At 40.3% G+C, this 25825-nt stretch overlaps 1 protein-coding gene across 1 annotated transcript in view; it reads left to right on the top strand.

The window, feature by feature from the left end:
- The window catches only part of fancc (FA complementation group C), a 35018-nt gene extending 15678 nt beyond the window's left edge, over positions 1–19340 (top strand). Inside the window, 12 exon segments of the mRNA XM_074637653.1 lie at positions 2931–3038; positions 3129–3193; positions 4096–4260; positions 4421–4568; positions 9621–9676; positions 9852–9951; positions 11389–11464; positions 12715–12823; positions 16034–16208; positions 17947–18159; positions 18586–18729; positions 18732–19340. Of these exon segments, the coding sequence (XP_074493754.1) occupies positions 2931–3038; positions 3129–3193; positions 4096–4260; positions 4421–4568; positions 9621–9676; positions 9852–9951; positions 11389–11464; positions 12715–12823; positions 16034–16208; positions 17947–18159; positions 18586–18729; positions 18732–18785 (1413 nt within the window). The 3' untranslated portion in view covers positions 18786–19340.
- Positions 19341–25825: the final 6485 nt, after the last annotated feature.

Consider the following 25825-nt stretch of genomic DNA (forward strand, 5'->3'; position numbering starts at 1 on the left):
TAGCTGCAGGCTATGTCAGATAGTCATTAGCTCAATTGGTCTGTTTCCCTACATCCTGTACTAGCAGGGGGACCACACAGTGCTGCAGCAACATGGCATGATCTTTGAGGAGATGACAGATAAGTAAAGCATGAGTGTAATTTTAGAGGGCCGGAGGATGGATGGTTTGATAGCTTAATCTTTGGCGTGTATCTTTACTGACTCAAACAGGGTGAACCACAGGTAGGCCCCGGAGCTACTGCGGCAGCTTTATGCTTCCAAAACATATTTTGGGCTCTTTGCTCACTTTGGCAGCTACACTGTTTAATTTGGAGATGAAAGTCTCTTTGTGACAGTAGTGTTTCCCCTTAATCCTTTTGACTCCTGGGTGGCATCCCTCTTTCAGTAAATTTGACATACTGAAATTATTATTTATATTTCTTCCTTTAACTTACAGGAATAGTTTGACATTTTGGGAAATATGCTCATTTCTCGGCTGTACACAGAGAAATATAAAAATGACAATTTGTGTTTTTTATTTCTTAGCTACCAAAAGCCGTGAACATCGTCTTGTGAGTCTTGTTGTTACTGTGAGTAGATGCTGTACAGATAAGCTGTTTGTTGATGTATTTCTGAACTTTGAACCGAGCCAGGCTAGCCATTTCCCACTGCTTCCAGTCTTTTTATGCTAAACTGAGCTACCTGCCTCTTCCATACTTAACACACAGACATGAGAGTGGTATTGATCTTCTCATCCAACTCCTGACAAGAAAGTGAATAAACCTATTTCCCAAAATGTCGAACAATTCCTTAAATCTCAGAGATTTACTTTCATTATTAAAGTAATTATACTCATTTGATGTCATTTGGATTCTTTGCTTTTAATCTAAAGCACAATGTTTGACCCAAATGCAAAAAGGATAGCCCGCAACTACTTAAAAATAAATAAAAAAACAAGACAAAACACAGGATTGGAAACAGCCATCTCCCCCAAATTATTGCGACATACTTGAACTATCACTTGTGAAAAACTAAATCAATATTTTGGATATTCTCTGATGCCGTTTAAGGTTTGTTGAGATTCAGTGTTTATAAAAAATTTAGTAAAACCTACATTTTCAATCTTAATTAAGTGAGAAACACACAAACTGCTCTTTAATTATGTATGTTGAAATACCTAAAATTCAAAAGATTATAGATTGGGCCTTTAATTTAGGAGGAAAAGGCATTGTTTGAAATTACACTTTTCTTTAATGCACACAGTGTCAATGCAGCAGCTTTGAAGACAATTGTTTATAACTTCATTATTTTTGCATGATCATCCTGACTTTTCTGAACTCTTTTCCCTCATTTCAAGTTCTCTCTTTTTGTCTCTGCTGTTTTGAACATCTGAGGCTATACTTGAGTATTTCATTGGTTTTGGGAGAATTCAATCATGGTTTAGTAATTGTTAACAGGCACCCATCAAAACCAACCCAAGTCTTTGCCTTGTGCATTTTTCTACATTCTCTGTTTTAATTTTAGATTTATGGAGGGATAATTTCTATGGCAGCAGCATGTCCAAGCCCCCAAAGCCAGCTCGGTTGCTGTTTTTCTGTGAGAGAAAGATGACTTTTGACCTAAAGTATTTGCCATCCATCTATCCATTTGCCCTTCATCCCATTCCTCTGGTGACCACACCCTTTTCCCCCCAGCTCTTAATGCAGCCATCGCAGTGCGTTCCAGTCTCTCTCTGCCATTCCTTCTAACCAGTCTTCCTTCCCTCTCTTATCCCCCAGCCCCACTGTGCCTCCTTACCGAGGGTGGGATAAGTGTGATTGGTTTTGTATGTACTCAATGTGCAGAGTTTGAGGGCGCTCAGATGGTAGTGATTGGGGTTGTTTTGTGAGACTATGTGGAGGGTAAGCATCTTAGCGTGCTGTAGAGCCTGGCCAAAGAAACCACACAGCTCCACCAACAGCAGTGCAGCGCTCCTCTGCCTGGTATTTTGTTTTTTATCCTTCGCTTTTTGTTTTTTACATATTGTGCCTCTCTCAATCTCTTTCTCTCCTCATCTTGTGTTGATATCCTTTCATCTGCAGTTTGAAAGGGATTCGTACTTTTTTAGACTACTCTTAGTGGTGTGGTTGTTTCTGTTTTCGGTTCATTGGAGTTGTAAAAACCGATGCGTGCTGAAGATGTGAGGTCTTGGCTGTTTCTGTTGGATCACACTTTCCAACTTGTACCAGTGAAACATCTTATTGTGGTCAAATGGAGAGGACTGTTTCTACAGTCCACATCAATCCATAATTCAAAGTAACACTTCTTTGGGCTTTCATCGCACTTCTGAGTGAATACGGATGAACAAAATCCTTGCCAAACATTCAGTTTATTGATCATGAGACAACTAAATGCTGTGTGGCATCTTTTATTTCTTAGAATGTTGACCTTGAAACACAAAATACGTCTGCCTCTCAACCTTTCTTCTGCTTTTGACTGATCTTATTCATTGTAATGTTGAAGGGATTTAAAAGCAATTCAGTCACTCTTGTAACATTATGACTTACAGTATGAGTCCAGTGTTCCCTCCCTTTGTTCCCTCATTATGACTCGCTTTTTTCACAGACGAGAATCAGCCGAGTTTATTAGTCTAGTTTCATCAGTGTATGATGAGGCCCCTTCTGAAAAATGCTTGTAAAACACCAAGGCCCTCCATAACAAAGAATGTTCATTTCTGAAGTTGCTCATATGCTGTCCATACATTCTCGCTTACTGGAATGCCTTTTCTCCACTCATGTGGTTCAAATGATGTGACGCCAACAGAGTCATCCAATATTCCACTAACTAATTAGCTTTGATGTTATGGATCTTGGGGTTTTGGGCAGATTGTATTAAAGTCTTGTCCACTGTTATGGATATACACATAAAGTGCCTATAATCTGCTGCACATTATGTTGCCTACCCTCCCATAGAAAGTGCTGTGTCAGCTTGCTACAGAAGAAGACGATGCTGCAGCGTCGGCATTAATGAAGCGGATTGGTGTACCACCTACAGAGTACCATCTCAAAGTTCTGAGAAAGGTATAAGCCTTTTATTTCTGTTTGATTATTGCCTGCATTGACATACTGTATATAATTATGTCGACATATACGCTCTTTCCTGCATTTCAGATGGTGGCACTGCTGCAAGAAAATATTGGGAAGCGCTGCAGTTCTTTGGGCGACATAAATCAGAGGTATAGCACAGAAGAAACGGTTATATTTATAATTGATTAATCTGCAGATTGTCTCGATTAATTGGTCTATGAAATGTCAAGCTATAGTGGGAAAAAAATGTTCATAACTGTTTCCCAGATCACGAGGAGATGTCTTTATAGGTCTTGTTTGGCTGACCTACACACTAAAACCCAAAGTTATTCCATATACAATGCCATAAAACAGAGGAAAAAAAGCAAATCACCACATTTAAAATGCTGGAAACAGAATTCTTGGCTTTTCTGTTTGAAAAATACATATAAAAAAAGTTGGAAAATAGCTCCCACAAGAGATAAAGTTTTCCCCACCAACATTATAGTTAGCATACAGGGTGGTACGTAATGTTGTCAGCATACAAGTCTTAAAGGTCCAGTGTGTTGGATTTAATGGCATCTAGCGATGAGGTTGCAGATTGCAACCAACTGAATACCCCGCCGCTCACCCCTCCCTTCCCAAGCGTGTCAGAGAACTACAGTGGCCTTCAGGTAACGTAAAAACGCGAAAAGCCATCTCTCGAGCCAGTGTTTGGTTTGTTCATTCTGGGCTAATCTAGAAACATGGCGGTGCAACATGGCGGACTCTGTGAAGAGGACCCGCTCACGAAAACACAACGATTCTTAGTTTCAGGTGATTATACACTAATGAAAACACAGTTATGAATATTAAATTTCATTTCTGCCAATAAATCCCTCTACATGCTACACGCTGGCCCTTTAAGTCAATTTAAATAATTTTACAAAATACACAAATAGTTCATTTTGCTGGAAAGGATCAAAGCATACACATTTTTAGAACCCCACGAGATAAGAATTCTTATCGTTGCAGGCCAAGCAGGATAAGAAGTTCCAGATAATACTAATAGATTTTGTCTATATCTGTGCAGGTGTTCATGTGACAACATTCTGGCCACATCTGAGGCTTGTGTCCCTCTTGTCACTTGTGCCGAGGCTGCTCCCCTCATTGGTGCACTGCTGCAGCAGCCAGTGACTTGTGTCAGGGCAGCACTTAGTGGAGACTTCCTGGATGCTCTGAGCTCTGCCTACTCCAGGTAAGGGAACACACAGGGGCTGAGTTCCTGTTAGGATGTAAAATATGTTTTCAAGATATTTTTCTATTATGTTGTGTCCAAACACATATGTCGTTTATATCTAGAATATTTCAGATGTGATGATATTGTCAGTGTTGTTTTTTTGTTTTTGTTTTTTCAGCCAATCCTTGTCATTGGAGGAGCAGGCAGTAGTCTCTCTGTGGTATCACAACCTGTCCAGCCTGGAGGAAGCAGTGCTCAGTCTGCTGGAGTGTGTTCTCACCAACACAGGGTCAACACTACAGAAGCAACTGGCACAGTCACTGCTGGTGGGTATTTTTTTTGTTGAGGAGTGAGGACTCGGTAAAATCACAATTCCAAAAGGATAAAGTCATGTACTTCTGTGATAGATACGATCAAATTTACCAAAAATATGTGTTCTGTCCATGTTTAATCAGCAGATATACTCAGTTTCTTTAGGGCTGCGACTATTTTCATTATCAATTAATCTGCTGATTTTCTTGATTAATTCTATAGTCTCATTGAATGTCAAAACATTGTGAAAATTAAAATTAAAAATTAAAATCAAATTAAATGTAATCAATTAAATTTAATTAATGTGGATATATTAATAGTTGCCAATTAATCGTCTGATTATTTCAGCTCTAGTTTAGTTCATAGGTGAAATGTGTGGTTATGTTTCAAACCAGCTTTTTACAAGTTATGTCTAGGAAAGTACACAGCGGTACCCATGATTTAAATATCATATATTTGAACAACTACTTTGACACCATTATTATGGAAAGGAATTAGTCCATGACAGCCAGGCCTAAAGGCCAAAGTATACTGTACTGCAGTATACTATTTGGAGAGCTGAAATTGTGATCTCATCACAAGAGTACATCAAGTATATGAAAAATATTGAACATCCACTTGTGATACTTTTGAGTAACTAATGATGGCCCCACAGTTAGAGTTGGAGAGAAATGTGTAGAATGTCGTGCCATTGTTCTTTGGCATTTTGATGAACTGGCAGCATTTTTGATAAATTGGTGACATATTGCGGTTCTTAAATGGGTTTGTTATGTACATAGTTTGACCCATCTGCCCTGAATTAGTCTCACATCAGAAATCACTGCGCACTCCATATGTTTTTAGCCCCACTTTGAACTGATTTGTAAACTGTGAATCCAAACAGTTTGAATATAAGGCCCGCTCATTTATTATGACGTATGGCGGCTGTAATGTCTTCGTATGTATTGTTCTTGGAAGCGTTCCATCGCTTTTTTGGTGGATCTTTATTGACTGTTTTTGCCTGGCTAACTTGCACCATTTGGCTTTGCACTGCATGCATCTCACATCATTTGGCTAGCTCTAAACTGCATCTCACATCATTTGGCTTACGCTACACAGCCTCATCTGTGCTGAGTAAGTACTGAACTATCTGTCACTTGAGTCCTTGGCCACTCCTCACTTCATATAACATAAGATCATGCCCAGTTTAAAAGGCAGAAGTGATTTTTGATTTATAGGTTGTTAAGACTAGCTATTGAAGATGATGTCCTCATTACTACAATGCAATCAAATTACCAGCAGTGTTTTGTGTTCTTCTCACTTGGCCACCAAGGACTGCTTTTCATCCAACAATAACTTACAACAGTCATTCCCAAAGAGATTTTATTAAGGTCGCCAAATGAATTTGCAGAATTTCTTCCATAGTCTTAAGATTTGTATCTGCAATACACCTTCAGGTTTATATCTGCGGTACATCTTTGAGCCACATGAGGGAGGCTGAATGTTCGTATTGTTCCGATAATTGTAGCCTACTTATAATGTTGAATCTAATATGAAAGGCTAGCGAACATTCTGTTTGTTTTACTGATGGGAGGAAAAAACGAGAGCTTGCTAATTCTGCTTAAATTTGATTTGATTTATCATACTTCGACATGGCTGGTTTACCTATTCAAGATAATATAAAGTGATATGGTAAAAATGGCCAGGAACGTTCATTTAAGCACAAATTCACTCTTCTCACGGTTTATAGATATAGTCCATGAGCCTGATCCCCAAAATGTGGCCGTAGTGCTCATTGGGAGGGACCAAGTCTCATTGTGATGTTTTTAAAGGTCTATGTGCCTAGCGTTGGAAAATGCATGCTAGCATTGCAGCAATGGTAGCTTTCTATGTGCCATCACTCCTTTTTTCATCCTTCATCATTAAAATCTTTCGCCATTTTACACATAGATCCAGTATAAACGAGGGTAACCGACACACAATATCATGAAGTTATGTCATTGTAAAACTTAAACTATAATCTACAGTATCTACCAGTCACATTTTCATGACACTGAGGACAACCGATTTTGACCTTTGACCTCTAAAGTTGTAATAGGATATCATAAAGAGCACAAAAAGAGCTTTAACATGATATATTATGACTAACAACAATAATAGCATTTCTTGATGGAAATATTTTAATGTTGGAAAGATGAAAAAAGCAGTGATAGCACATAGAAAGCTGCCATTGCTGCAATGCTATCATGCATTTTCACACTAGGAACATAGCCCTTTTAAAAAAATCACCACGAGACTTGGTCACTCCAAATTGGCATGACCAACCCACTGGCTCATGGACTAATAAGGTCCATTGTGAATTGTGTTGCAATGGTTTATCAGATGGTTTTTAAGAAAGGGACCCCAGGAACATGTTTGACATATTAGTGCAGCCATTATGAGAAGCAAGGAAAACAATGAAATAATTGAATGTGTCACTGAAACTAGACAATTCAAGAAAATCCCAAAACACTTAAATTGCAATGTTTTTCACAATTTAGACCTATAGAGTAATTATTCACTCAGTAGGCATGACATAAAATGGAGTGGAAGGGAGGAGATTAATCTATGTCGACATGTTTTCTACAAATTGTTTGTGCCAAATGTCTGTGCCCAGAAATGCAATACCTTGTGTGTACAGTTATGAATGCAATCCTATTTACCTCGGTTACTGATTGCCTTTGGTAGCAAGAAATGTCAGCGAAAGAATTGACCTAACAGTTTGCCCCATGTTAACTTGGGTAAAGTTTGTCAGTTGTGTCACCCCTGTTTTCCCAGAGTGATGGTCCACTTGAGCTGTGTACATAACAGGCTAGCAATGCACACTTTTTTTCCGTTTAGGAACTGTTTTCAAAAATTAAGATAGATTGGAACACACTGGTGTACATGTGTATCAATTACTAACACTGCATGTACAGGAATATGCCTGCCTATTGATTGCACCTGAGGAGCAACTATGTTGGAGAGCGGAGTTCTGTAAACAATTGAACTAACTGTGTGTGTGTGTGTGTGTATCGGCGTGCGTGAGAGAAACAGAAAGGCAATCGTAGACTGTTTACTTCACTTTCCTGTCATGGATCTATTTGTTAATAACCCTCTCATCCATACCTGATTGACCTCTGTTTTTATCACCTTGCTAGTTCACACACACATGTGTGCATGCAAACCCTCACACACACACACACACACACACACACACACACACACACACACACATATACACACACACATATGCCTCCAGCCACCATGTTTTGTTTATGAAATTGCATCTGGTACAGCGTGTCTGTCGTTAAGAGGGTGGGAGGCATACGTTTAGGTTTCACTTAGCCTTCAGGTTGTTTGGATGTTGGATGTGCGTTTCACACGTGTGTCTGTGCATGCGAGTCTCCGTTGGTGTACACGTGTGCAAGAGCAACCAAAAAAAAAAGGCGTGTGAGCCGACTGGCTTGTGTCTCCTCTCGCCTCCCTTTCACTCACTTGTTTAAACTGCAATCAAAAAATGGGAAACATGAAATTAGGCTCACATTCCTCGTTTTGGCTTGTCCCACCGCTCTGTGATCCAGTGAGAGACACAGGCCCAATAACAATAAACACTCACTTCCTGGGCCTTACTACCAAAAACAGGATGTTTGTTGTGTGCTGTAATTGACCCTCCTTGAAGTGTTAGTGGTAAGGTATGGAGGAGGACGCTCAAAAAACCCATCTGTTTTCACTAGGGGGAACCATGGAAGCCGCACACATGCGTGCACACTGGCATGCAACCCCACATAGGCAGAATCACACTGACACACATAATCCGTATGCCAACGTATTGCGGATGCACACGCAAACAGTTACATGCACAGCACGTTTTGTTTGATTAATCCCGTTTTCTGACCTTAGAGGACAAAAAAAAGTAACAGACATGTCAAAACTGAGTATGAAAGCACTTGATTTGTATGTTGGAACATTGTAATGACATCATCTAAACACTGGGTGGAGCTGTTTGTTCTTATTGACTTCACTAAGACTCTAATTGGTCTGTTACTCTGGCACTTTTACATTTACATCTGCAGTTACATATGTGCCTTGACTGGAGGGGAAAATGCTCTTGAACGCCCCTTTACAGAGCCAGGTTGTAGGTTATTGGTACATATTTGGCATTGATGTCCTAAGAGCATTGTAATATATGGGTTGCTACATTGTTAACTATTGACACAGATGGCAGGATTTGCAATCGCTGTGAGTAAGTCAAATAAATAGAAAGGTTACTCATATCTAACACTCAAACGACTTTGTGGACTAATCGATTAATTGATTTAATCGACAGATCTGTAAAACTGAGTTTCTCTACAAAGAATTACACAAAAGCACCACTTTAAAGCTTGTGTTTACCAGAGATGTGCTCATAGCTTTCTTTCAGCATGAAAAAAGCATAAAAAAAACGACTAAACAACTATAGAAATCAGAGTCAGCTAAAACCAAAATGACTGATTAGTTGACTAATCGATTAAGAGGAGGCAGCTCTACTTCTACTGTTATATACTGCAGGATTAAAGCCTGTGAGGTTCATTTGCTTCTCCTATAGTGAAGCGTATGTGCCTTTTATTAAATTGGAGGGGGGCTGGGAGGATAATTAGGGACGAGAAGATATATAAACAATGTAGAGAGAGGCTGACATGAACAGTACAGCTGTTAAATGTTTACGCTGGGGCGTTTTAGAATGTGTTAAATCTAAAACACATGATGAGTGTGCATTAGGCAGAGATGAGAGAGTGAGTGTGGGTGTGTGAAGGAAGAACTGACAGAGTGGTAAACTGAGTGGTTAATGGGGAGAGAGTGAGAACAGGGAAGAACTGTGGCTCAATGGGAGGTTTGTAGACGATGCACCAGTGACACCCAGTGGACACTATTCGGGGTTAACACTTGTGTATTCATGCATTTAGTTTGTAATTGATAGGTTTCATCATATGCTTTCTATAGTTTCTGGACTATAGGTGTAGGATTTTAATATCTATGAAGCGACACAGTTTTTCAGAGTTTATAAATTGTGTTTTTGTGTTTTCCAGCCTAAAGCCTGTGCTCAGCACTGTTCCATATTCTTGGTTTTAAACGACATCTTCAGGTGAGAACTGAGTATGGCATTTTGAGGGTGTTGTGATGCGCGTGTGTGTGTGTGTGTGTGTGCGTGTTGTGTTTTTGGTTGATGTAACATGTTTTGCTCCACTGAAGTGTGTATTTCTGTATGTTTGTTAATGTGTGGCAACAGAGTACACTATAATTGTTTGTGTGCCCGACAGGTCCATCCTTATGCAAGCTGAAGGGAACGAGTCTGTTAAGTATCTCATCCAAACCTTTACCAGCTGTTTCCTCAGGGAGCTGGCGCTGCTGCAGCACCAGGTAGGCCTCGACTTCTCAACTAAAGATCAGAAAATCTGACTTGTTTCTTTTAGGGTTGCAACTAACGATTACTTTAATTATCAATTAGTCTTCCCCTTTTTTTATTAATTGATTAAGCTGTTGGTTTATAAAATATAAACTAGTGAATAATGACCGTCAAAACCCAACAATATTTAGTTTACTATCATGGAAAATAAAGAAAAGCAGCACTTTTTTGTATTGTGCTTGAAAAATGGATAGTTAATTATCAGAATTGTTGTCGGTATATTTTATGTTGATTGGCTAATCATCAACTGATCTTTACAGCTATAGTTTTTGAAAAAAATATAATTAATATTACAAAAGTCTCATCCATTGATTATTGTATGAAGAGACAACAAATTATATTTTCTTGTCTCCATACTCCACCAATCTCTGTTTTTGCTTTTATTTCCACAGTTCTTTTCAGGTGATGAAATACAAAATATTGAAGTCCACTGTGGTTACAAACAGCAGAGACAACTGTTTTATCAAGATGCTGCAGTGTTAATGATACTACTGATAACTTTTGTGATTAAGGAATTCAAACATATTACTCTTTAGTACTGCAACATAAGACGGGAGTTTCACCTACTGTAACAAACAGATGTCTAATTATTCTTATCCACTGTCTTTGCTGGAAGTAAGAGGATGGTTACTTTTATGCCGCAGGCTTAGATGCACACTCAGGGCGGTGAACAATTACTTCCCCTCTGCAGGCAAAATCACTTAACATTTGATGAATCCTCCACATCATTATCACTTGATCTCCAGCTGGGAGCTCGCTACACTCACTACACACGCCACGGTTCACACCTCTGCCTCGTAGACAAGAAATGCAAATCGCTTTTAAATCATCAATTTGCGGGTAATAACTTTGTACAAATAAAACACCTGCAATGTGTGGAAACCTCTTTGAGCTGTTAAAGCTGATGTGTCACTATGTACTTTTCCACTTTTACTAAAAACTCACAGCCCCCCACAGAATCTCTTAGATACAGTCTGTTGTTGTATAGGGAACCTGCATCAACACATCCTGTGTGACTGTAGGGAATTATCTGATGCTCACATGTCAGCCGTTACTGTCAAACACATGTGTCACGACGTAGGTCTGATGTATTATCTGCTATACTGTTTTCTGAATATAGCGTAACTCCTTTTCCCCTCTATTAACCAGTAGATGGCAGTGCTACAGTGTATTTAAAGTGGACTCGGTTTTAATGGCTGTAGTCACAGTGCGCTAAACGCTACCTATTACACGCTACATTACACCTTAGCACCTACTGTATCACCGTTACACAGACTCCCATTCAAAATGTCATTTTTCAGGCTTTCAGAGCACAGTGATGCATGAGTTCAAGGTAAATATGATTTTACATTCATGAAGCTCAGGAAAATGTGTGCTTTGTGTTGTTTCAGAGGAGTGTCTCTTTGAAGGCCTTGTTCCCACAGTCACCTCAGAGTCTGCTGGTTCCTCTCTTGACCCGGCCATCAGGTCAGTGTGTACATACACTCTCATCCGTGTGCACGTGGATATTTCACTCTGACACAATGCACAAAACCCCGTATTGTAAGAAAAGGTCTATCAGGTATTCTTTAACTGAGTGTCAACAGAGTTTTCCTGCTGCAGAGTGAATGGGCTCTTGTGTGTCTTGTTCTTGCGAATCGATTATAGTTAGTTAACAACTGTGATAAGTGTTTGATGTCAAATATCAAAGTTGACATAATTTGGAACAGAAGTTATACTTAGTGTCGTTACTCATGAAATCTATACAGAGGTTAAATGAGTTGCTTGTTTTGTACAAGCTACATTTGTTATGAATAGCAAACCATGGATCGTCTTACACAAACACACTAATGCACCTTATTATTCTTCTCATTAAGAAGAATCTATATCACCAGTGTTTATGTATGGGAATCTTTACTGTTGAACGGATGCGCAGTAGGTGAGTGCAGGGGCACGGTGGAGCAGTGCTTATCAGTGTGTGCCCAGACTGGCCTGTAGGCAGGAATGATTTACATGAATGGAGCCATTTAGGGACACATTGGAGCTCAGCCAGAACTCAGAGTTAATTATTACTGTGTATGTGTGTGTGCGCATGTGGTGAAGGGCAATTTTTCACCGGGGACTGTGAAAAGTAGAAGATTTGAGGTCTTATCATTATTTGTGCTTCCTCTGAAAAAGTTCTAAATTAAGACGTAGCCTGGCATTGTTAAAACTTAGCGTGTGGGGGGAGACCTGAATCAAGTTATCAAGCTTTTGGAATAGTTATTAAAGTTTGTTTGTCAACCTAGGCGGGGTTTTAGTACATTTGGTTTGTGGTAGCGGAGTTATTTTTGACAGAACAATGTGGCGTGTGACAAACACCACTCTAGCCCTTTAAGCAATAAAACATAACAGCTTGAAAACAGGAAAAAGTAGTTGCAAGTAAATGCAATTAATTCAGTTCTGCTTGTAAAATACTTGTGTGTTCCTCTGTTTCCAGTCTTTGTGCAAAGCTAAGCTAACCTGCTGCTGGCTTTAGCTTCATACTTACCATACTGACACGAGAGTGGTATCAATCTTCTTTTCTAACTCTTGGAAATAAAGCATATACTGTAAATGTATTTCCCGTAATGTTGAACTATTCCTTTAACACTGACTAGATAGACTTTGAAATTTGTGAATACTAATTGATTGTAAAAAAGTACATATATGTGGTTCAAGTAATCATTATGTCTGTATATCTGATTCTGTTCTTGCAGAGATGCCTCAGGAGGCTTTGAGACATCACCTGAACTGGCTCAGCAGCTCATTACAGAGACTGACAGAGGAGGAAGAGGAAGGAGACGGAGACAGCAGCACCAGGTTAGAGTGAGAAAGGCTCGCAGAGAGAATGTGTTAATGTGTGTCTGCCTCCACCACCCTACTGAATGCCTGTGTGGTGCTCTTATTTCCATTAGCTGCCGTTGAGGGGGTGGATAGTCGGGTATTTTCCCCTTGCATCACAGCAGAGAGGTCCTGGTGAACTGCATTGCTCCTCCAAGCGCTTATTAGAGGCTATTAGCTTGGGAAGGAGTGTTGTCGAGAAAACAAGTGTTTGAAAGCCCAATAAGAGTGAGAAAAGGAAAGCAGAAGGAGAACCAGAGGAATTGGACAGAGGAAAGCATATTAGCATGAAGTAGAGAAAAACAGAGAGTAGCCTTGGTTGTACGGATTTAGATAAAAAGCAGAAAGCAGTTGGTGTCCTAGAGATGGAGACGGCTGACTTGATACCCTCCAGCTGCGGTTTTTAACAGGGCCCATTATCCCCACCACCGCTCCACTCTGGAGCTCCATGCAAAATTCCCAAAACATTGTCTGGAGCCAGCGGTGGAAAAGTAGTATGTTGTGTTGCTCCGAGCGAGGATGCAGCTGCCAGGGCTCTGCAGAGGGGTGCTGCTGTTTGTATCTGGGAGCCAAAATGAAAGAGGGGAGATGAGGATGAGAGCCCTAATGATGGTATTAGGGATATTTGAGAGAGATAGTCCTTTGATAGTCTCGTTGTTGCAGCTGTGTGGCTCTGTTTCACTCTGTCGCAACTCTCTTTCTGGCCTTAAAGTCCATCTTGCAATCTAGCACACTTTTGTTTTTACATTTTACAGTAAGTCTCCCTGTCTCCCTTTATTCTTTTAGTGCTGCAACTTACAATTATTCTAATTATTTATTAATATGCTAATTAATGTCTTGTTGTCTATAAATTGTCAGAATAGTGAAAAATGCACAGAAGGTAGAAGAAGAAACAATTTGGCTCAACCAAAGACAAAAAAGGAGAGTCAGGGTTCATATAACCAAAGTCATAATCCAAAAAGTTAATAAAAAAAAAGGTTTTCACACCCAAATCTATCAGATTTCCCCTTTATTTCAGTTCTTCTCAGTTCTATTTCAGGCAATAGAAGAGGAAATATTTGACATTTTTGCTTGAAATCTTGACTCATGGCATTGAGTAATCATCTCTGCTCTAGTCATGTTCTTATTTCTGCTATCCCATTTCCTGTGCCCTGCTTCGTTTCTGGCAGGACTGCATTCCACGTCTTGCAGTACTGGTTGAAAGGAGAGCGTATTATAAGTATTATAAATGTAAATGGACATGGCTTGTAAATAGGTGGTATTAGACAAAACAAAACTGGTCTAGAGTTAGGGTGGATTTAGTAATTTGAGATGTTACTTATGTGCTACAAAAGCATAAAACTGATCCTGATCACTGTTTTATAAATTTTTTATGTGATGAAATATCGCCAGTAGAAAGAGCCAATCACAGCTTCCCCTCAGTGTGATGTCACAACTGGGAACAAATAATGAGATTCGGTATGTAATTCTGAAATTCAAAGCTTTGTCTCTCTTTGATCATCTATTGTTCTTGTCAGTGGGGGCAGGACTAATATTACTGGCAGCCACTCAGAGTTGTGGCTCATTAATAAAGCTCTTATGATGTAAATGACCCCAGGCAGCCTGTTATTAGAGGGTTTGTGTGGCGTACCGGGAACCAGATCGTTTCATGAAAACTTTGGTGAAACAACATCACAGATGTGTTTCATAGGCAATTCGTCGAAATCTATTAAAACACCTCCCCTTTCTCTCCTTTATGCTGTTAGTTTATTTTCATTGTTTGGACAACAACCTGAGTGTAAATTATTGGGCTGACAATTATCAATTGTGCTGTATTTTACAACAACAGTTTGGGGCAGGGATTGGAGAAAGAGAAAGTTGTACATGTTCACATACATACCTTGGAATGCCAGGCTATATAGGAACTAAATTAGACCGCCCAAATCACCTTAATTTATAGATATTGTTACTGTTTAAAGCACTGTGAGCTTATAACTTCCAGTATCATGCATTGTTTGTAACTTACCATTACAAACTGAAATTGAAAAAAAGATAATTGACTTGACAAAATAATCATAATCACAAAGTCCACTTGCTTGGTTTTTCTGGAGTTTTCAGCCCCATCTCGTAGCCTTCCTCAGCAGATTACGCAGTTGTCATGTAAATATAAAAAATCAGGTCACGTAAAACTTCATCTGCTGGCGTGTGGCCTTCATCAGTACTTTTTGAAAAGATTATTCAATTGCATTTCTGCTTTTCATTTTAAGTATGAGAGAGACAGACATGAAAGGGAGAGAGAGAGGGGATGACATGCAGCAAAGGGCCCTGGGCTGGACTCAGCCTTAAAGGAAAAGTGTGTAACATTTCATGAAACCTATCAGTAGAAATGGAATATTATATTCATAATTATGTTTTCATTAGTGTTTAATCACCTGAAACTAAGAATCGTGTTCTCGTTAGCTTAGAATGAGCCCTTCATATCTACATAGGGAGTGTGTCCTTTTCACGGAGTCCTCCATATTACTCTGCCATGTTTCTACAGTAGCCCAGAACGGAAAAACCAAACACTGTCTCTTCGTGTTTTTATGTTACCTGAAGGCTACCATAATTGACATGGCTCTGACATGCTTGTGGAAAAGGGTAACGTGAGCCGCAGAGTGCAAAACCGTGGTACCGCCAGCCGCCGTCTGACTTCCTTTGCTCCTAAAGTAGTAATGAAGGCCTCTGAGCAAGGCGAACACCGTTACCATGGCTTTGCACTCTGCGGCTCACGTTACCGCAGTCTTGGACAGGGAAGAATGAGCTGAGTGGTACTCAGTTGGTTGCAATCTGCAACCACACCACTAGATGCCGCCAAATCCCACACACTGTACCTTTAATGATACACACTTTACCCGGTGAGCTACCAGTGCACCCTTTTGTGACTTTTTTTTTGTCAGAATACTGCAATGCACCATGGTCAAGAAGACTGATTTTTGAGCTCAAGATAATTGGTGATTTTTGCTATAAATTATTCAGATCATTTTTTAATTGCAGTTCATGCAGCATGTGCTCATATAATTATGTTCCCTGGTTTGCTGCAGTGTCATTTATCTACGAACTTCCGTTGCAGCAGCTGCACAGAAAAATCCTTCAGATCCCAGAGGTGTCTAGTAGACGTGTTTGGACAACTCTCTACCTGTAGTGTTGAGCACAGTTTCTCCTCCTGTCCTGTAGGGGGCACCACAATGTGTTCGAGGCCTGGTTCCTGCTGGTTCAGTGTGCCAACTGGGTGCAGGTGGCTGTCCAGCTACTGGTGACATCGGGGCCTGAGGACTGTGGCCCCCTCCTGTGGCTGCTGACCTTCTACCACCACCCCACCAACAGGGGGCACCACAGAGCACTACAGCTGGTAAGATTTTAAAAAGAGAAATTATTTTTAATTTATCTAGATTTTCTTTATTTTGTCTTATCCAAACATTCATGGTCCCCAGAGGATATATCCCATGACTTTGGTGATCCCCTGACTTTTCCTCCTAGTCACCAACCATTCAACATTTTAACTTGTTTACTACTTTGCTTTATGACCAAATACAAACCTAATGACATTCCCATGTATTTAGTGCTAATTAGAAATGGTTAGAATGCTAAAATAAGATGGTGAACATAGTAAACATTATACCTGCTAAACATCAACATGTTTTTGCATTGTCACTGTGAGCATGCTGACTTCAGCATTTAGCTCAAAACACCGGTGCCCAGCTTCATAGAGCCACTATTGCGCAATTAATCGAGTATCAATCGCAATCACGATTGGCTTTCCACAATTAAATGAACATGTTTGACTGCGATACTTACGTTTAAAATGCTCTGCTCACAGAAAACTCTGCTGCAGAAAATCAAGCATTTCCTAAACTAACAGCTAGAGATGCACCGTCTATCAGCAGCCGATTTTCAGCAGTGTCATATTCATATATCTGCATATAAACACACACACATGTGCAGCCGCCACATGATGGTTTTACCTTGCACATAGCAGCACAGTCAGTAACGTCACACGCACACACACATAACGTGTTGTTGATGTGGAAGTTCTTCAGCGTGAGTAAAGAAGACATAAAGCTGTAATTTGTAACAACTGCAAGTCCAAAATAAGCCGTGGAGGAACAACCTTGAAAAAAATTGGAACAACTAACTTAATCAGACACTAATTATCAAATGACATGACAATAACAAAGTAAAAGGATAACATTTAGATTTTTGACAGTTGGAAAGTAGCACAACATGGAAGTGAAAGCAGCGCTCAGTTTATTTAAAATGTGAAAATGCATTAAAAATAGTTTGTCCTTAAAATCTATGAATCATCGTGCTAATAATCGTGATCTCAATATTGAAAAAAAAATAATCCTGATTATCATTTTTGCCATAATCGTGCATCCCTAAACTATCGTGGTCTTATTTTATAACCATTTAATTTGGAAAGCTATTTTGACATTTTCCGTATTATCTTGTTGCTGCTCTTGCATTGGCAACACTGCTGTAGCTAAATGGTAAAGAACAACACTGTATTGATGTGCGGAGCTTTGTTTGATATGACTGGAGAAGGAGGTCGTGTGGATATAATCTCAGTCTGTCTATAGCATGTGCAGTATCATAACTCAACAACATAACAATGTGGATGGTCTGTTATTTGCTCTTGGCAGATGTGTTGTTGTGGAAAGCCATAGAACAAATACAGGAAAAGAAGAATAACACATTAAAAAATTAATTATGGATGATCTGAGCAGGAGAAAAAGAGACTGGGGCGAAGAGAGAGAGAGATACAGATGAGGGAGGGGAGCTGGGTGAAAAGGGTGATGTAGTATTGATTTCTCAGTGAGTGTCTGGCCAGCTGGCCTGAGTTTCATCTCCCTGTCTCCTGTTTGTCCGCCTCCTCTCATAACCCTGGGAGACTCGCTGTCGTCGCCGCCGTCTCTCCCATTACGATCTTACGATCAACTGGCATGGGGTTGTCTTTGTTCATCATTTGTGAATTACTAATCTATAGATTTTTATTTGTTGGAAAGATACTTAAAGCAATGCTTCTTGATTCCAGTGTGGTCTATAAAGACAGGTGACCCTTATTTTTATCATTTGATCTGTGTTTCCAGGTACATGCCAAAGAAGCACGGGACCACCTACACTCCCTGTTCTTGGTCATAGCTCGTCCACTTCCTGTTGACCGCCTGCAGTCATTGGTCACTCTGCTGTCACCTCAACCTCCGCAATCATCACTGTCTCCATTATTGATCCTCAACCTCTTAGTCAACTTTGCTGTTTTCTTCCAACAAACGCTGAGCGGATCAATAGAGATTTTACGGACGGTGAGGAGATCTGTTTTCTTCCCCCCAAAATTAGATATAAACGGCTCATTCTAAGGTAATGAAAACACAACGATTCTTATTATCAGGTGATTATACACTAAAGACAACATACTTATTCATTTTATATTCAATTTCTACCAATAGATCCCCCTAATTGTTACACACTGGTCCTTTAAGGATTACAAAAGTTAGAAAAATATATCAATAGTGCATGGGGGAACCCCTTCTTTCTACCTGACTAATTTTTCATACAACATTTCTCATTCTATGTACACCACAGCTTGATTTTTGGATGTCGAATGGGCTCTAATTATATAGATGAATTTAAAGTACATATCTAGATTGATATAGTGCTGTTGGATTTTATATCATAATATATCACATATATAAGCAATATGTCATTTTTGTCTTTGTGTGCGAGTCCAGGTGGTGTATCGGTCTGGTCTGGTTGATGAAGCAGCGTGTGTTCTCAACTCACTGGAGCTCATCCTAAACGAAGGAGGCTGCTTATCAAGTGACACTAACAGAGTTCATCTCAGGATCGAGGCACTTCAAAACACACTAACACATACGCATGTAGCATCGAGCCCTGCCGAGAACCAAGCACACATTGTCACAGTATTTAACAGTGAGCAGGGATACACACACACACACATATGACTGCACAGAACCACACAACAGTGAGTTCATCCGTGGCTCAGGGTTTTTTCAGGGCACCTTTGCAGAATGACAAATAGCCACGCTCTTGTGTAGACATGCTGCAGTGCAATGACAGGAGTGTGTCAAAACAGCACAGCGAGGACAGATTATGGAGAGGCTACAATTATACGCACGCGCACATGCACACACCACAACTGCCAGGCCCACAAGGACACTTAAGCAGTGACAGATCACACTGCAAAGAAGCGGCAGCTCGTACAATGTGTCAGAGTCCTCCCACTCATAATTGTCTCACAATATAAATCCTTCACGTTACACATGCTCACAGAAAGACATTTAGATTTGGAGGGCAGGAAAACCAAATCCCAATTATCCTCGTATAAATACTGTGTTGAAATGTTAAATTGTGTATATTTTGTTTATATGCAAAAACATATTCCGACTATAAAATGTAATGTCACTTCTTTATCTATGTATATTTTCAATTGCTGCATTATTTATAAAGATGGAAACTGACTGTCTTTTAGTGTTTGATCCATCATTTTAAGTGCAGACATGTAAAGTTACCACTGGAGCCAAACATTTGAGAATACCCTGCTTATGCTTCTACATAAAATACTTAATGACTACTGGAGGTGGACAGAAATATAAACAAATGCATATTGTATATTTACATTTCTTGTACTGTAACAGCTGTGCGACTACTTCTGCTCCCATTTTTTCTTCAGCGATCAAGCAGTCAACAAGTTGAGAATTAAAGGGAGATCAGGTCTAGTGGTGTCCGTCTGTTTACCGGCTGCCGTGTTGGCTACATCCTTCCGTCGGACCTTCATCCTAGCTGCCTTGGCGCTGTTCACTCCGGGCCAGCACTTATTCCGCAGGCTGCTTGTCAGTCCTGTGCTTGCATGCCTACGGAGGAGCTGTGGCGGCGAGCGGATGCCCTCACGGCTCTTTGTGTCGAAGGTGGCGCGGACGACAGCTGGGTAGACCGTCGGGGTATCTTGCCAATGGACAAGCTGGACATTTTCGCCTGCGACATCCTGGATGAGGACCGCTGTGACGGGCACGAGTCTGCTGGCTCAGCTCCCTCCATAGTGGGTTCTCTTCCTGGCTCTGCCTTCTCCCCATTGGGAGCACTGAAGGCTGATGATGAGGGATACGGAGCCTCGTGCTTGCGGCTTTCTCCGTCCCCACCGCAGCCAGGAACCCGGCAGCAGCGGCCTCCTCCTCCTCTGCATCATTTGCACGCGTCTTTTTCAAGACCTGCCAGGCATCATAAAAAACAGCGGCAGATCTGAGAAGCATTGCAATGCTTGCAGAACAACCTGCACTTGCTCACGGCCTCTTACGTGGAAATGTTTACTAGCAGGAGCCACCGGTTGGACGTCCTGCGCTGTGGCCTCGCTTTCTAAAGCTCCGGCCCTTCGCGGACACAGATTTTGTCCGACCCGGAAAACTACGAATGCCGGTGTCTCGTTATGAGCCCTCAACAGAGTCCACAGGGACACGGAAAAGGGGTTTCCCTGGTACAAATCCTGGCATCCATCCTGCTCCCAAGGGTATCTTTCTTTGGCAGGCACAAGCCCACTCCTCCGCCTGACCATCAACACGGCTTCCACTGTGGCGGTATCCAGAATTATGGCATGGCAGACGATGATGCAGCGATCTGGCTCCACATGTCGCAGCTTCCCCCCAAATCAGAAGGGACCTGCTGGATGATCCCATATCCCCCGATGGGCTGTTTGGACCACTCCTCCACGCCACGTCTCTTCTGCAAGAAGCAGAGTTCCAACCTTAGAGTAGCACAGCCTGCTATCCATGAATACATGGATGTCAAGGCTAGTTTCAAGAGGCTACATGCTCCAGTTCACCAGTCGTCCCCCCAAAGAATAATGTTATCTCAGGTGGAAATAACGGCCCTGACGACAGAGCTGGCGGAGCTTCTGGGGAAGGGAGCGATTTCCTTGGTCCCCAGGAGAGGAGAACGAGAGGTTCTGTTCTCACTATTTTCTCACATAAAACAAACAGGTGGGATGAGGCTGATTTTTGGACCGGTCTCTGTTCAACAGATGCATTATGAAGCAGCCTTTTCACATGCTGACAATCAGATATGTGTGCGTCCCAGCGATTGGTTCACTTACATCGACCTGAGAGAGGCCTATTTCCACATTCCAGTCATTCCCAAACATAGAAAATTCCTGCATTTCTCCTTAAGGGAATAAAACACCCGTACAATGGAATACCATTTGTCTATGCTCTGGCTTCGTGCACTTCCTCCAAGTGTATGGAAACAGCGCTGGAACCATTGCGCAGGAAAGAGATTTTGCCTTATTTAGAAGACTTAATCCTTATGGCCGCCCTGCCAGGAGAAAGCTGCACTCCACACAGTGTAAGTCGTAAAGCACCTGCAAACACTGGATCTCGCCATAAACTGGCAGGAGAGCTCTCCGATCCCCACCCAGTCGTTAATTTACCTGGCTGTGGATATGAATTCAGCCACAATAAGAGCAAAGCTGTCTCCAGCCAGGCTGGACACGCTAAACTCTTTGCACATTGCGCCCACAGAGTGATGACGGCGCTGTCAGTGATGCGTCTGCTTGGTATGATGTCAGCAAGCCATGTGGTTGTCCCTATGGGACGCTCACCATCCCTCCCTCACTGTTGTCACACCTGTCATATTGGAAAAACCTGTGTTCTGTTGTTGGGGATTCCCTTCGGGAGAGTGACGTTACACATCAGTGCACACCGACGCGTCCCTCTCTGGATGGAGTTGGGATGCGCCACTCTCAAGTTGTGGGTAGAAAATGGGAGAATCCTCAATCCCTCCACATAAACTGCCTGGAGCTGGCCACGGTTTTGAAAGTGCTGAAGCACTTTGCTCCTCTGCTAACAGGCATGTCATGTCATGGTGAGGACAGACAACATGACAGCGGCAGTGTGCATCAACCGACAGGGCGGCATGCGCTCAGCCCGTCTGCTGGAAATAGCCAGGAGCCTTCTGCCGTGGTCACACAGACACCTTCATCCATCAGAGTAGTGTACATCCCTGGGGTACAGATCATGACGTTAGGTGGAAATAAAACGTTCAACCACGTTAAGCTGGTTTACTAAATGGATTTCCACTCAATGAACTATTATATAACAAACATGACAAATGTCAGCATTTAAAAGAAAAAAGATCCCTTTCATCTTTTGTGACAAAAGCGCCGCCATGTTGCAGTACTCGAGGTTGGTTGGCTCGGCTGAGTTACACAGATACAACGGTAAAAACCGTGAAAGACGTTTTTTATTACTTTTTAAAAAGTCACAGTACAGTATGTCGAAAAAAATTCATAGAATATTTGGAAAAAAATTGTAAAAAGTCATAGTATAGTATGTCGAAAAAAAGTCAGTATACAGTGGTATGTTGAAAAAAGTCATTATTATACGTCGAAAAAAGTCATAGTATAGTATGTCGAAAAAAGTCATAGTTTATTATTTTGAAAAAATTGTAAAGTCATTAAAAAGTCATAGAATAGTATGTCTACAAAAAGTCATAGTATAGCATGTCCTAAAAAAGGTCATAGTATAGTATGTCGAAAAAATCTTTTAAAAAGTCATGGTATAGTATGTCGAAAAAAGTCATAGTATGGTATTTAAAAAAAATAAAAAGTCATAAAAAAGTTATATAATAGTATGTCGACAAAAAGTCATAGTATAGTATTTTGAAGAAATACTATACTATTTTAATGACTTTTTAAGGTCATTAAAAAGTCGAAAAGGTCATAGAGTAGTATGTCGAAAAATGTTTTAAAAGTCATAGTGTAGTATGTCAAAAAAAAGTCATATACTATGTTAAAAAAGTCATAGCATAGAATGCCGAAAAAAATCATGAAAGTCATAGTATAGTATGTTGCTAAAAAGTCACAGTTTAGTATGTTGAAAAAAGTCATAGTATTGTATTTCGAAAGAAAAGTCATAATATAGTATGTAAAAAAAAAGAGGTAAAAAAATGTCATAGGATAGTATGTTGAAAAATGTCAAAAAAGTCAAGAGTATAGCATGGAAAGAAAATGTCATTGTATAGAATATATAAAAAGTCGTAAAAAAAAAATTACATATATTACATATTATGTTATGTTATATATAATATATTATAGTATTGAAAAAAGAGTCATAAAAAAATGTATAGTATAGTGTGTGGGGAAAAAAAGTCATGTCTTTTAATCTTGTCTTTTGTCTTTTCATCCTGCCTATTGATACTCCTGCTATCAGGACCGGTATAACCACCATCATTTCACAGACTCTCTGCAGCACGCTCAATAGCAAACCTCTTTGCTGCTAATCAGAACAATTTAATTCAAGTCCCTCAGCAACCTCTGTTACCCTCTGCTCTTAATCACAGTCCTGTAAATTGTGGCCTTTTAAATATCAGATCCCTAAATAATAAATCTTTTTCATGTCATGATTTTATTACTTTTAATATTTTTTTCATCATCTCAGATACATGGCTATCTCAAGGAAACTGTAATCCTCCATTTGAAGCGACCCCCCCTGATTTTACCCATCTCCATCGGGAGGGTTGCTGTTATCTGCAGAAAACGTTTTTAAATGCATTTTACATCTTGGTTTTATGATAAACTCTAAAAATCCAGTGATCATTTTAATAATCTACAGTTAGTGTATCGAGAAAATAGTCCTAAAAAAAAGTCACGGCATGGTATTTCGAAAAAAGTCATAAAAATTAATTAGTATGTCATAAAAAATGTCGAAAAAAGTCAGTATATTATGCTGAAAAAGTAAAAAAAAAAAAAAAAAGCCATAGGATAGTATGTCAAAAAAGTCATAGTATAGCCTGTCATAAATATGTCATAGTATGGTATATTGAAAAGACTTCGTACTGTAGTATGTCGTATAAAGTTTCATAGTATAGTTCGCTTAAAAACAGCATAAATAGTCAAAGTATATTACGTTAAAAAATAGTCATACTTTGCCTTCCAATACCCATAATACCATACTATTGCCAGAAAAAGATTCAGTATGTCCTAATACATAGTATGGCAAATGCAGTATGCCAAAAATACCAGGATGTCCTACTACATTCAGTCGCTTTTTGCAGTATACAAGCCAGGAAGCTTTTCCGGCTATTCTGACTCACTATCCTCTATGAGGAAGTAGTATGTCCCAATTGTATGCATACTGCATGCAACAGTACATACATGTATGAACTACGAGTAAAAAGAAAAGAAAGTATGTGATTTGTAACGCGGCCAACGTGTATAGTAGGCTATGTCGAGAAAAAAAAGTCATGTCTTTTATTCTTGTCTTTTGTCTTTTTAATCCTGACAATTGTTACTCCTGCTTTGAACCGAGCCATACATCATCAGACCTACTGATCTTGTCCTGTGGACATTGGTGATCGATCAAATCAAACGACAGGAAATCTCTTCATGGATTCCACTCGGTCAAAGTAAAACCCACTTTTAACACTATTTTTTTAAGCAGCCATTTTTACCATCGTGTTGTTTTACACTTTGACTGCAAACTATTATGGCTATATATGTGGAATGCAAACTTGCTTACTCACAGTTGCAGGATGATATCCACCTGCCTGGAGTCTTCTCCACCTGTGGCCAGCATTTATCGGGCGGCTCTTCGCTCCACCACCAGGAAGGACCACCGGGAAGGACCACCGGGAAGGACCGCCGGAAGATGCTGAAAGAGGGCCTTAATCAGACGCTGAGGAGGTCTTCCTTGGGCTTCGTCTTCTCTGTTCGCAACATGGACTTTATTGATGATTTACCTTGTTCTGGGATCGTCTTTCTGTTTAAAAGAGACGGGATCCATCCCAACAACACGGCTAGGCCTATGCAAATGCTATCGTCTAACCTGCAGCACATGGTGCGGTGCAGTCCTTCCTCACTTCCCCGTCTTCCTCTATCCTACCACACAACCTCAGCACACTGACTCCCATGACAGCTCCCCACACAGGTCCTTCCTGGTAGAACATGTTAATTCATCAGCTCCATCCTCTACTTCTGCAGCTCTCCTGAACGGGACCCACCGGTATTCTCACTTTTATAACCATCATTTCCTATCACACCCTTCTCTGCTACTAATCAGAACAATTTAATTCAAATCCCTCTGCAACCTCTGTTAACCCCTGATCTTAATCACAATCCTGTACATTTTGGCCTTTTAAATATCATATAAATATATATATATATATATATATATCATCACAGAGACATGGTTATCTCAGGGAGACTGTAGTCCCCTCATTGAAGCAATCCCCCCCTGTTGCTGTTATCTACAGAAACGTTTTTAAATGCACTCCCATTTTTACATAGTAGTTTCACATCATTCGAACATCTTGGTTTTCTGATAAACTAATAATAATCTACAGATAGAATGTCATAAAAAAAGTCATAGTATAGTATATCGAAAAAAGAGTCATAAAAAAGTCACAGTATAGTATGTTAAAAAAGAGTCATAAAATATCATAGTATAGTATGTTGAAAAAAACCCTCATGTTATAGTTTGTTGAAAAAAGACATATACCATGGCATTAAAAACTGAAACAACCTTGCGGTTGCATGCCTCCACCAACCAGTCAAGTTGCAGTTTACGTCCATGTCTGTCCAAAATGTCATTACTTTATCCTATTAGACACTGGTGTGAAATTGTCATAATTAGCCTATGATTTCTTGAGCTATGGCTAAAAACATGTTTTGTGAGGTCACAGTGACATTTGACCTCCAAAATCAGTTCATCCCTGAGTCGCAGTGGATGTTGAAGAAATTCTCTCCAGGCATTCCTGAGATATCGCGTTCATGAGAATGGGAACTACGTATGGACAACCCGAAAACATAATGCCTCCGACCACAGCTGTCGTCCACGCAGAGGCATAAAAATGTCATAAAAAAGTCAGTATAGTGTGTCCAAAAAATAAATCTGTTCTTATTTATCAGTAGATATTGCAGTCGATGTCTGACCTCTTGGAGGGGAAATGTAGTGTAGTATCACA

Source organism: Sebastes fasciatus, chromosome 6 (genome assembly GCF_043250625.1).
Source record: "Sebastes fasciatus isolate fSebFas1 chromosome 6, fSebFas1.pri, whole genome shotgun sequence".
NCBI classification, from domain to species: domain Eukaryota; kingdom Metazoa; phylum Chordata; class Actinopteri; order Perciformes; family Sebastidae; genus Sebastes; species Sebastes fasciatus.